A 13,121-nucleotide genomic window follows, 5' to 3' on the forward strand; every position below is an offset into this window, starting at 1 on the left:
AAGTCATTCGTGTCGGGGCAACAAGTTCTTCTATTCAACTCTCGTCTCCGACTTTTTCCTGAAAAGTTGAAATTAAGGTGGTCTGGACCATTTATCGTCAAAACTGTGTTTCCACATGGAGCGGTGAAGATTTTTGAGAATGATCCGGGCCAAGCATTCAAAGTAAATGGTCAAAGATTGAAGCATTATTATGGGGATACGGAAAATTATGAAGTGGTTAGTGCCGTTTTATTGACAACTTGATCGCATTACTCTACGTCAAGCTAATGACGTAAAAAAAGCGCTTCTTGGGAGGCAACCCAAGATATGAGATCATAGGACACCTTAGAATTTAGTACTTTATCCAAAAACCCAAAAAAATCATAAAAATGTTGGCAGAAAAATATTTTTCCAGAAGCCTTGCAGGCGCCCGCCTGCTAGGATCAGGCGGCCGCGAGCTAGCAGGCGCCCGCCTGCTAGTGCCAGGCGACCGCCTGCTCCCCTGAATTTTGGAAAAATCATTTTCAACCTAAAAATAAAACACAAAAACCAAAAACCAAAAATAAAAACCACATCACCCATTACCCCATTAACCCATGATTTATTCCCCAATATTAGCCACAATCCCCACTCCTAATCAAATTCAACCCCTAATCTTGCTATATATATACATACAACCTCTACATACACATCCCATACACTTTCAACTCTACAAATCTCTCCTACACAGTAAACACAAACTCTCCAACTCTTATTCTCAGTTTTCATGGCCCCAAAGAGATCACGAACTGTAGGGAGCAGCAACACCATTCCGACTGCTGATTCTTCGAGGAATACTGTTGTGAAGTCCCGATTGTTGGATGGGGCTGCTGAAGAAGAGTACACCAAGCTTCTGACTAAGCCTATTATGAGGGAGAGGGGGTTCTTGCCATCAGGGAGGGATGGTGATTTGTTACCGATGATTGCTGAGAAGGGATGAATTACATTCTGTGAGTCACCTGAGGGGGTTCCGATGAGTATCGTTCGCGAGTTCTATGCGAATGCCGAGGCCGACAAGAATGGGTTTTCTGTTGTTCGTGGGCTTACTGTTGATTATCAGCCTGAGGCGATTCGCCGGGTAATTGGACAGCGACAAAGGAAACCACAAGAGGAGTATTGGAATGAAAAGTCCCCTGAGGACTTTGATATGGACTTGATTATTGTTACTCTCTGTCGGTCGGGCACATTGTGGAAGTTCTAAAGGGGAACCAACGAGTATCGTAATTTCCCTGGTGTCGCGATGAACAGGTATGCTCGTGCTTGGAATGCATTTATGTGTGCTAATATTCTTCCTTCTGTGCATGCACATGAGGTTACAGTGGAGAGGGTGAGGTTGTTATGGGGAATTCTAAATGATGAATATTATGTGGACCTTGGTGAGTACATCTACCAAGGGATTTTGAAGTTTTTGAGGGGGAAATCGGAGTATTCTATCCCGTATGCCTCTATTGTCACAAAGCTTTGCAAGGCATGTGGAGTCCAGTGGCCGTCTTATGAGCAGCTACAGATGCCGACCACTCCTATTAATTCATCGACGTTGAATGCGATGCATGAGTGGATGGGTGGAGAGCTCGAGTCACATGGTTTGGGATATCACCTTCCAGGAGGAGTTCCAGTAGCTAGTGCTACCATGGCTAGGCCCAGTCAGGCTCGGGGAGAGGCAGGTCCTTCGAGAGCCCAGGGAGGAGATGGTTCGGGATTAGCTGATGTCCAGTACAGGAGGCTTTCCAGGAGGATGGATGTGATGTATGAGTCGTAGAGTCGGTTTGCGCAGGAGCTCACCCAAGCACTTGGGACTGCATTTAGAGGCCTTGGAGCTGACATCCAGTGGCCTGTTTATGGTGAGGATTCTGCTTATCCACCTCCTGACATTCCACCCTCTGAGGGTGATGATGAGGATGATTCGTCTGAGTAGGTATACCCTGTGTTCCTTTCTATTACCTTCACTAGGGACAGTGAAGATTTTAAGTTTGGGGGTGGTAGTTAAGGAACATATTTGTGTGTGTGTCATGTAGTTGCATTTTCATGTTAGTTTAGTTCATATAGTTGCATATTTTTGCCATATAGTTTTTTTTATATAGAGTTTTTTTTTTGTTTTTTTTATACCTTTAATTATCATGTCATATAACTCATGCATATACCATGATCCCTTTGTGTTGCTTTACTGATTAATATGTGATATTGATGCGAGTGTAGTGATAACGTTAGAGTGATGTTGAATCTTGTTAGGTTGGAATGCATGCTAGAAACACTTGTAATTTCACTAAGTTTTAGAGTATGCTTAATTTCACAATTGATCACGAGTGAGCTCTTTGGTATTCGAGTTATTAAGTTCTTAGTGGACTTTGTGCCTAGTGACCTAAGACTTTTATAGTCTGGGATCCGCTAACCTAACGCTCACTACATGGGTACCATTGCATAAGTCTTTTGTGAACCTCACTCATTGCACGATCAAATAAGCATTTGTTATGTGTTGAATAAAAGCATGATTCCGTAATAAACTCCAATAATCTTTAAGTGTTATAAGTCATTTTGTGTCTAGAATATATTCTTCGTATAAGCTTGTGATTGCCTTGAGGATAATTAAGTTATGATGATTGATCTAGTTTTGAAGCATATATGTTAAGCATTCGCACACACCACGTTTCTAGTTGTATGTTAGCTTACGAGATTTAATTGATCTTTAGTCACCTAATTGCATTTGTTGATATGTCATGTGTTAGTTGGTTTAGTCATCGCGATGGGGATCGCTGCATTCATATAGTTTGCATTCATGCATGTTTTACGGAGTTTGAGTCTGTGACGCTTGAGGACAACCATCGATTCAAGTTTGGGGCTGTGATAAGTGGCATTTTATACCACTTAAAGCATCTCATAACCGCTTGAATTGGTGTCTTGAACTCGAGTATTTTGTGTATGTGACGCGTTTTTCTAGTGTTTTTGCATTTCAGGGTATAACTTGCTTAGATAGGGTGTTTTCATTGAATAAAGCCTAAGGAATTGCTTGGAATCGGTCCCGGGTTGATGTACGAAGAATTCAGCAAAGACAGAAGCAAAAATAGGAATTTTCCAGAGATCTTGCAGGCGCCCGCCTGATGGGAGCAGGCGACCGCCTGGTAGCAGACACCCGCCTGGAAGAAGGAGGCGGCCGCCTGGGTGCGTAAATTCAGATTACGGAATTTATTAATTCGAGTTCAATTAGACTTCTATTAGCGCTGATTGTTTTGGGTTATTATATAAACCTTATGGGAAGACGTTTTCTTTATCGAGAGCGAAGGAAAGAAGATTGAGAAGACAATTTTAGTACGCAACAATGAAGAAGAGGAAGCATACGTTTATCTTGTGATTTTTTTAATTCGTTGTAACAGTGGATGCTAGTTTTCTTCATGCTTTGAACCTTACTACTCTTGTGACGTACTTCATTATTTATTAAGTACTTTTATTAGTTTATATCGTTGAGTTATTATCATGCTTTCATATGAGCTCATGGTGACGATGAGTTCTATTATTGGCTAATCGTGATTATGGGATCATAGCGGATTTACTATGGATTTCTTTAGTTAATTGTTTAATATCTTGGTATGTGGTGATTGTATGATATCTAGCATAGGTTGTGCTTATTCGTCTTATGTGCGTCGCGAACATGTAAGATAGCCTGTTAATCTCTTGTGAAGCGACAGTGAATCTTGAGATTTAGAACTTGCCATGCTAGCATAGGTTCGTGTATTGTATGCATGATTAGTGGGTAACTCTAACCGTTTTACTTGCCCTGTGTAATCATAATGAATAACTTGCGCTTAAATCGTTATGTTGTCAAATTCTGTAGATATATAGGGTCTCAACATAATTGATGCCTATTCAACTTCTATCTTAATTGTGGATGCTTGGTAGAATGATATTCGTACAACGAAAGTTGGCGTTTATTAGTTTCGTGTTGTTCGATAAATATCATCACCATTACATGCTAAGGGTAATAACAATAACTATTGAATGAAGTAGTAATGAAGTTATGATCTCATGTGTGTTTAATATTGTTAATTTAAGTGTTTAATTCTCGTAGTAATTATTAGTTAATCAATCTTAATTGTTATTGTCTTGACATTGAAGAATAATCATACATTGGTGAGTAAGTGTTAATTAAGTATAATTAATCAAAGTTTATGTGGGAACGAACCAGAAATCATTCTATATTACTTGTGAACGCGTATACTTGCGTGATTTATTTAGCGCATGCTTTGTGCCTAATAGCCCCCATGGGATTGATGCTCTGATACCACTTTGTAATGAACTAAGTTCGATTGACAAATACAAGCACTGATTAAGTTTTGATAATAATGTTACTGAATATCTGGGACAGTTTGAGACGCCCAGTCGCCTCCCAAAATACACACAATAACACATAGAGTCGATAAGCCTCTAACCCTAGCTCTTTCCCCTTTTTACTCTTCTCTGTACTGATTACCCATTTACTCTTTGACTCCAGCTTTTTATTTAACTTTGACCCTTCTGACTATTTGACTCTTTTTCCCTCCGACTTGTATATTTCTTCCTCGAGTATATTATTGACTGCTTAGCATTCATTTGGTGCATCGCATCACAATACAGTGAATGTAACGAGCCGAATTATGCAAATAAACTTGAGAAAATTTACTATTTAGAGCATATTACACGGGAGAAACTCTTAGCAAAGAATTTATAGGTGGCAACTATTATATATGATATATATATAAATTGAAAACACTCATATCATCATAACCTTTAACTAAAATTATAGCTAACTTCCTAGTATAGCCAAAATTTGTCGAATATCTGACAAGGATGATGTAAAAATAAATTAAATATTAAAATCGGTCTCATTCGAACACTTTATCTAAGAAGTTCAGCAAAATTTACATAATTATTATTTTGTATCAATTTAGTCAATCATGTTAACTAATTTAGCTAAAAATGCCGGTTTCTTCTTAAAAAATTAAAAAAAAATCTTAAAAAGACACTTTTAATAGTTGACAAAAAATAAGATTGCAAATTTAATGATTTGAACATGAAAATTTATACTCTTGTTTCTTTTTATTTGTTGTCTATCTTTTCCGCGTATATTTCAATTTGCATTGACAATGACTTACATAATTAAAAATTTTACTTTTAAAATTTTCTTTGATCAACTAAAATTTAAGTTATACAATATTTTTATTTAAAAATATTAAAAATTATAATTTTAACTATAATGTAAAGGATTGTGCAAAAACATATAAAAGAAACAGAGGATATTTATAACTAAGAAAAAAAGATATTTAAGGCGCCTAACCTAATTAAAAATTGTTGAAAACATCTTCCAGTTCCCTTGCAATGGTGAGTCTTCTTTACACAGTCAATTCATCAAACATATTGTGTGCAACTTTTGTAAACATAACTAAACTGTAAGTATTGTTTAATTTTACAGTCAGTGACACTACACACCAATCTGGGTGACATCAAATGCGAGATCTCTTGTGATGAGGTCCCAAAAGCCTCTGAGGTTTGTTTATATCGATACCCCAAAAAATTTCTCTCGAATTTTTAATTCCCTTTCCTATTTTAATTTGTTCTTTTTTTTTTGGTTGCCTGCACAAATTTGTATAATATTAATGTAACTAAATCAGTGGCTGTGAAGATTTTGCAATGTAGTGCACACACACTTGAGATTTTAGTTTAGGATTGTCTGATATGATGAATAGTTAGAAGTGTTTAGTTTTTCAGAAGGGGTATAAGTCATGTTGGATTTGTCGGTAATGTATTTGGCCTTTATGTGATGAAGGATGTATGTACTTTATTATGTGTGTTGATATGAATTGGAAATTTGTGTTTACGATGGAGGCCGTGATATTTCAACTAAATTGCAAGAGTTTATATTGTGATAATTATAATTGATAGATATGCTCTCAGTGTTAAGTTATATGAGATATGATCCTAGTAAGTCCGGTAGGTTTGGTAACTTAACAATAATGGAGAAAGGGGATTGACTCTTTTCTTTGTTTCCAAATCACGTTATAGTATCTCTCTTGCATTTAAGAATCTCGCCTTGAGTCCTGGATTAGACCTTAAACTGAATAGTGAGGAAAAGGAGGAAGTTATATGCTGATGAAGGATTAATCATGTACTTTTATTTTGGTGTTTTTGTTAATTTAAATCTGTTACCTTTTCTTAATTTTCAATACACCTCGAGATTGATTGTTAACTCAATAGACATGCTAAAGAATCGAGGAAAGGATATTTCTGTTTATTTTAGAAAGAATCAAACTGATAATGCATCTATAGGGTAAACTTATTCCTAGAGATGCAATTATTACCATTTGGACTGTTCATTCCTAAATGTTATCTTCAACTGATGGTCAACAGATTCTCGTATAATACATTAATTTGTGTTAAGGATGACATGCTTATACTATTTTTTGTGGTGCAGAATTTTTTGGCACTCTGTGCAAGCGGTTACTATGATGGGACCATATTTCACAGAAATATCAAGGGTTTTATGATTCAAGGTGGAGATCCCACAGGTACCGGCAAAGGTGGGACTAGTATTTGGGGCAAAAAGTTCAATGACGAAATAAGAGAGTCCCTGAAGGTATATGTTAAACTTATGAGTAATTCTTAATTTCTAATTTAGTTTTAATGATATTGCATGTACTGAAATGATACGCCACCTTTACCGAGAGAACTACATATTAATTGTATTGTGAATAAGTATATGAATGATTTGTGTAGCATTAGTGCTACATTGTAAATTTGTTCCCCGCCTCTGAGTTGAAACTCCTAATTTGCTTTCTGTCCTTTTTCTCTGTATGGGATTGGGAGATTAATCCGAGGTAGGTGGGAAATATGCCATTAATTTTATTTTTTGTTTTCATTTTTTGAGTATGGTTAATTACATAACACTGCAGTGCTAGGTCTGCCAAAGCAATTTTTTTCTTCTAATTGCTTGCTATTTGGTGGTGTAGATGGTTTTGCAGCATGTTGGGATATATATTGTAACTCAGAGTATCTGTATCATAATGTTTGGGAGAAATATATTATTTGTTGCATGACATATATTATTTGAGTTTAGTATTGGTAATTTCTTTTAGAATAACCAAAGGAAAGATACATAAGAAATTTGACATGAAACCATACAGTGTATTAATGTATTTTAATGCTCTCTCCAGCATAATGCCAGAGGTGTACTTTCAATGGCGAACAGTGGGCCAAATACAAATGGCAGCCAATTTTTCATAGTGTATGGAAAACAGCCACATCTGAATGGATTGTACACCATCTTTGGCAAAGTGATTCATGGTTTTGAAATCCTTGACATCATGGAGAAGGTAAGTTGTTCATGAAGTTGATGTCATGGGCTTTCCTTTTGTGCTTTTGAACACCTGACAAGAATTTTTTAATAATATTGTGATTTCACAGACTCCAACCGGACCTGGGGATAGACCTCTTGCAGAAATCAGGCTCAACCGTGTCACTATACATGCCAACCCACTTGCTGTCTAGGTTTAACCTGGAAGTTTAATATATACTTCAAGTCAATAGATCATGTTGGCGTAATGGATGAAAGCGTATGGGTTTGTAAGATGTTAGTATAAGATACAATCACCTGCAACAAAATTCAAGTGGTCTTAGTGTTTCATATGTATCCGTGTCCTCTTTGAATTTGTCCTGCCTCCAGCAACTAACCTTTGGTTCTCTCTGCAAATAACACTTGTGCTATTCCTTACATTTGTACTTGTGTTGGATTAGAAAATTTGTATTAATATCTACTTCTGGATATATAGCCTTGCATCTTGATTTAAGTTTGTGCTGTTTCTTGGTCTTGGATAATGTTCTTTGGAACATTATTTTTCTATGGCTGTTCATGTGTTTACTATTTTATTTTTTTTTGCTAAATATGTGTTTACTATTTTGTTCATAATGTTGTAATTTAATTACTACAATCTTCCCATGTGTTTATGGAAGTGCCACAATCACAGAAGTGTGAAGTGCGGGAGCCAATATATCACTGGGAAGTGGGAAGGCTCTAAAATCCTACACCGACTGAACAAGGCCGAAGTGCACATCAAGTCCAGCATCTCGAGCTCAAACTAACTCTCCGACTCAAATAAATGAGCTCAAACTCGACTTGAACCTTTATACGAGCTTGAATTCGAACACGTTTAATGTGTCACTGTTTCTTGTAATGCATGTCTTTGATGCCATTGTCATGCAATAGGTTTAATTTCCCAGTCGGAACTAATTAAGGATATTATAAAATTTAAATATAAGAATTTTAAACTTAAATTTATTGATATCTAAAAACAAGCAAAATGGCTGTACTTATCCTTGATAAATATAACATCCTCAGTGAGTGTAGAATTTAAACCATGCAGATCATCTTTACTAGAGGATAAATGGCCCAAGTACTATTAGAAATGGATCTTACAAGTGGGTTTTACAATACCATTTCAGTCAGCAGAAAAACATTACAATAGCCAGAAACGTACATCAACAAATGTCATGCACTTCTAAACTTGCATCCAAAATAAAACGCCCAAGTCATTTTTAAATCCCTACTATTAATCTAATTAATCATATGGGATCTGGATATACGCTGCATCAGACACAAAAGGTATGTCTGCATACATGCCAGCAAGAGCGCACCTCATACTCTCTAAAACAGTAAAAAGGAAGGCAAACGCAAATCCTGTCCAGAAATGCATACCAATTTTCCCCCAATAAACAGCTCGAGGTAACCACCTACGACTCACCAACCCTATCACCTGCAGTGCAATCTCCAACAGCATTCCAATAACAACGTGGAACCTAAAAAAGTGAGGCCACTCCTTTCTTCTCACTATTGCAAGGTAAGCTACCAGGAAATAAGCAATCAGGAACCATGGTGGCAAATTTCCAAGAATTTGCAGAAATGGATAGGTAATAAATTCAAAATCTTCCAAGAAGGGATGGAGATGGTATGCAGTCTCAGCATACATCCATGTCTCGTGGAGGGGCATCAAATATGGGAGGCATGCCAAAGTTCTCCACCACCATCTTGGCTTCTTGGTCATGGCCGGAAACCTAAAACTAGTCGGGACATCTTTGGCTGCTCTAGGTGTAAACACTATTTTACGCCGCACTGGTATCTTAGAGATAGCATCTGCCAAGCCACAAAGATCTCCTTTAAGCAGTGGTGATGAACCAGCAAAAAGATGAGCAAACCTAACCCCTGCCATCAAAATATAAACTGTTTTATCAAAGAAGGCAGAACAAACAAAATGTAATGGTAAACCAACACCTACATATCAGATTAAATATAATAGCCAGAAAGGAAAAAACTCTTTGAAGTTGTCTATAGTTGGAAAATAGGAATAAATACAGCACTTGAGATGGTATCAGGAGGAACATGACGTAATAGAATGATAAGACATTAGATATTTAAATCTCTGACAGCAAAACAAATAATGTAATTTATCTTGAGAGCAGATTTATCATTAACATGAGCTCATTGTGATGCTTGCACAATGTAATTTGACAAGGAAATCCGTGGACTACTATGCAGGACTGCAGGTGTCTTATAATAGTGTTTTGAATCAGCTGACTACCTCTACTCGCAGTGTTTTACAGATAGGACACTATACACAATGTTGTTTCAACCATCTCGTGGAGGATACGGAAATTCATGGGCAATGTTGGTGGCAAGGCAACAGACAATGGTTATAGAGGAGCACAAAGAAACGAAAAGTTACTTCGGGTAATAGATAGAGTGTCTGGCGGACACCAAGGCAGAAACATAATTTAAAGACCATCATTCAAATTCATTACTCTTCGCGAGTCTATTGCCTTTTGCTTGAGAACTATTGTATACAGATTTCCAATATGTTTTGTGAATTTACTGGTAGTGGAAGCTTTACGACTCTAATACACTTAATTTTCAGAACCTTAGTCATGCAAAAAAAAAATCTGTTTTTTCCTTAACAGTGTAACATATATGAAACTTTTATCTCCATATACAGTTAATTTGGGAAGCTGCCTTCCCCATATGGTCCTTGATGAAGTGCATCCAGATCTCATGGTGTTTTTTGTAACAGGGGTAGAGTCTTCCTTGGGTACATGTGTAGGAATTTAAATTATTGAGAGCATTCTGCTTTTTATGGGAAAAGTTCTACATGGTTTTCACGCAATCATGTGGAAATAAGGCTATTTACTGAGTAATTGGTAACTTTCATATCCAGTTCCCAGAAATCGGGAACTTTTTACAAGACTTACATGTACTTATTAAGTATAAATACATCGGTGTAGAATGAGTGACCATCAAAGTAATGTGCGACAAGACGCGACACAAATGAAAGAATTGAGTAGGATATGTACTCCACTCTTTTAAGGAGACAAATGCAACATGTTATAATTTTATGCATACATGTTAACTGCAGAAGAATACAGAGAGAAACAAAAACCTTTAAGAGAGACAAAACTGATCCCTTGATTAGGTTTCCATGAATTTAGAATTCTTCCGGATTTAACTGTAGAAGGACCATGAGCATTGGTAGCAAAAGCTGCATAATCAGATTTGGGAGTATCGTACTTCAAACAAGGACTTCTAGGCTTCAAGGAGCAACCATTCAGAATCATATTCAGCCAAAATATCAATGACCTGCATGTAAACTATTGTCAGTTTTATAGTTTAAGCAAAACGATGCAAAAAATGTATTCTCTTTTTCTAATTGTCTTTTTTTTTGGTGGCGCAGGGGAAAGGAATCTAACTTATATCTCTAATAACAGATTAGGGGCAAACCCAATGATGAGGCATCAGTAAATAGAAGTTAATATAAGCAGCCATTTTTTCCTAAAATCAGAATATCGGGAGTGCAAGAATCAATATTAGAGGTTGCCAATATCATGAACCTTCTGTCTAACAATCATTGAGTTAATACTAACAACTTCAAAACTTCTCAAGATCGGTTAATTGTATGTACACAAATTCTGGATAGTTTAGCGTGGACATGTTAATGAGCCGCGAAATTTAGTAGTATGCAAAAACATCAGGGAGCAAATAGATACATAAACCGAAGTACATACATAATAGGCCACTCTAAATAATTGAAAACAAGTATTTATATACATATAAGAAAATCTATATCATCCTGACACCGATAAATAGAAACAAGAACTGAGCAACATCACTAAGCAGGCACAAATTTTTACCACCAGCCTTTTAATCAAATAAGTTTCAAAATCAACCAAGTTAGCATATCAAAGCACCATGCTTTACTGTAGTAATGAGGAGAAAACCATAGTCTATATCTACCCGTGGAAGATAAACAGGCTACATTTCTATTATTCTATATATTAGCTGAAACTTTCAACAGCCCAATTAAGCCAATGCAAATCTTTAATTATCGATTTATCTAAAAATAAAAAGAAAGCCAATTAAGCATATTACAGAACCAATCTGCAAAAACACAAACAAAAGAATCAACTTTAGCACTTGATAGCTGAATCTTATTGCCCTTTCCCACTCTAAACCCCCCAAGGGTATAACATATATTTACACAAAATATGACAAAAGGGTCTTTTAATAAAACTAAAAAAATCATGTATAAACACACGAATTAACCCAACAACAATCAAAAACTAAATGCTCTTGAGCCCATTTTGAAAAAAGCTGGTTTGATGATAAAATGAGATGGAGAAAATAGAAATGCTTACACAGAGAAAGACTTAGAAAACCCGGATGGAATGGAGAAGAGTAAAGAGCAGCATCAGTCTTATCGACTCAAAATGTTCACAACAACCATCTCAACTCTCAATTAGGTTTCCTTCTCTTTTATTTTATCCTCTTTTCTCTTTTCTCTTTCTGTTTTTCCTTTTTTATGTAAAACTCCTGACCTTTTTTTTTATTAATTCATAATCTACATTTTAGTCATCTAATTCCGATTTTCGACTTTACGATTTTGATTTTACGCATAATTACTGTGTTCTTTTTTCTTTAGTCGGGTGATTAACTTTTTCGCTCAGTAGTGAATTGTGTCCACTGCAAAGTGTTTGTGTAGCCCCCTGGTAATGAAAAAATATTAAGAAAAGTATTAGATTGTAAAATTAGTCCATCAGATTGATAAATTTGTAAGTTGAAGGGGTTTTAACACTTTGTAAAAAGTCTTAAAACATTTAAAATATTTAAATACGAGATAAAATTATTTATAAAAAATTTCCACATGCGCGTTTTTATTTTTTCCGAGGTCATGAGGGACATCCTAAAAGGCAAAAACACATGCATGTCTATATACGATAAAATTTATTAAAAATGAATCATTAAATAACTCTAATACAAATTAAGTATCATAATGAAAATTAATGGCCCAGTATATTCAAGTGCCCAAAGTTATCTATAAAAAAGTGTTCCAAATTAGGAATAAGTAAATTTCTTTTATACATATTTGATTTTTTGGGGCCCTTTAAATTAGTGTCCCGTTTGATAGGAATTATTACGCACTCTAATCGATGCCTGTATTCACAATGTCATATGTATTATGTAGTGATAATTTTGCAATATTTTAATATAGTATTTAGTAGAAAATCGAAAACAAATTCATATAGTCTTAAAAAATACGGTTGAAAAAGTCAGCCAAATTAAAAAATTCACGGGCCACTACATTTAACTATTTGAACTAGTTGAAAAATATATTTTATATATCTAAATCATTTTTTTTCATTTATATATATTAAAAAAAACCAATTCTCTCATTATATCAATATAATATCAGTAAATCTCTTAAATCTCCGGATAACACCTAAATTACTCCTGCAAGCTGGAGCTGCTTTTTTTCCTTCAGATTCGTAATCCACATTATCAATATTTCAAATTCAAAATTACCTCTTTGCTACTACTCTCTAAATAAACCTTAAAATTCCAATGATTTTCTAACATACTCTTATCTTCCTAAGCAAAATAATTTCTTTTACTATTCAAAATATTTCAATATTTTATTTTGCTAAGCAAAATCATTTTTTTTGCTAAGCGTCAATATGCTCTTATCTTCCTTATTATTTGATTAATACTAATTTTTTCAATGCAACTTTATAATATTCTCATACTTTTTATTTTTCCAAGC

At 35.4% G+C, this 13,121-nt stretch overlaps 2 protein-coding genes across 2 annotated transcripts; one reads left to right on the forward strand and one right to left on the reverse strand.

Annotated features, from left to right (window-relative positions):
- The first annotated feature begins 5,288 nt into the window (after positions 1-5,288).
- Positions 5,289-7,829, forward strand: LOC141724152 (peptidyl-prolyl cis-trans isomerase CYP18-1-like). Its single transcript, XM_074526158.1, has 5 exons — positions 5,289-5,367; positions 5,459-5,533; positions 6,458-6,619; positions 7,197-7,355; positions 7,447-7,829. The coding sequence occupies exons 1-5, from the start codon at positions 5,365-5,367 to the stop codon at positions 7,528-7,530; spliced, it is 483 nt and encodes a 160-aa protein (XP_074382259.1). The 5' UTR covers positions 5,289-5,364; the 3' UTR covers positions 7,531-7,829.
- A 554-nt stretch (positions 7,830-8,383) lies between these two features.
- On the reverse strand, positions 8,384-11,874 carry LOC141724153 (protein TIC 20-I, chloroplastic-like). The gene is made up of 3 exons (XM_074526159.1): positions 11,719-11,874; positions 10,467-10,663; positions 8,384-9,238 (listed from the first exon to the last, which is right to left on the reverse strand). The coding sequence occupies exons 2-3, from the start codon at positions 10,639-10,641 to the stop codon at positions 8,598-8,600; spliced, it is 816 nt and encodes a 271-aa protein (XP_074382260.1). The 5' UTR covers positions 10,642-10,663; positions 11,719-11,874; the 3' UTR covers positions 8,384-8,597.
- Between the last annotated feature and the right edge of the window lie 1,247 nt (positions 11,875-13,121).

This window comes from Apium graveolens, chromosome 5, assembly GCF_009905375.1.
Source record: "Apium graveolens cultivar Ventura chromosome 5, ASM990537v1, whole genome shotgun sequence".
Taxonomy (NCBI): domain Eukaryota; kingdom Viridiplantae; phylum Streptophyta; class Magnoliopsida; order Apiales; family Apiaceae; genus Apium; species Apium graveolens.

Excerpts from the sequence above, each read along its gene's own strand:
- LOC141724152 (XM_074526158.1), top strand. Across the intron at positions 5,534-6,457 it reads AGGTCCCAAAAGCCTCTGAG|AATTTTTTGGCACTCTGTGC; the intron begins GTTTGTTTATAT and ends TTTGTGGTGCAG. Across the intron at positions 6,620-7,196 it reads AAATAAGAGAGTCCCTGAAG|CATAATGCCAGAGGTGTACT; the intron begins GTATATGTTAAA and ends TGCTCTCTCCAG.
- LOC141724153 (XM_074526159.1), bottom strand. The coding sequence starts at position 10,641 with ATGATTCTGAATGGTTGCTCCTTGAAGCCTAGAAGTCCTTGTTTGAAG. Across the intron at positions 9,239-10,466 it reads CAGTTTTGTCTCTCTTAAAG|GGGTTAGGTTTGCTCATCTT; the intron begins GTTTTTGTTTCT and ends TTTTGATGGCAG.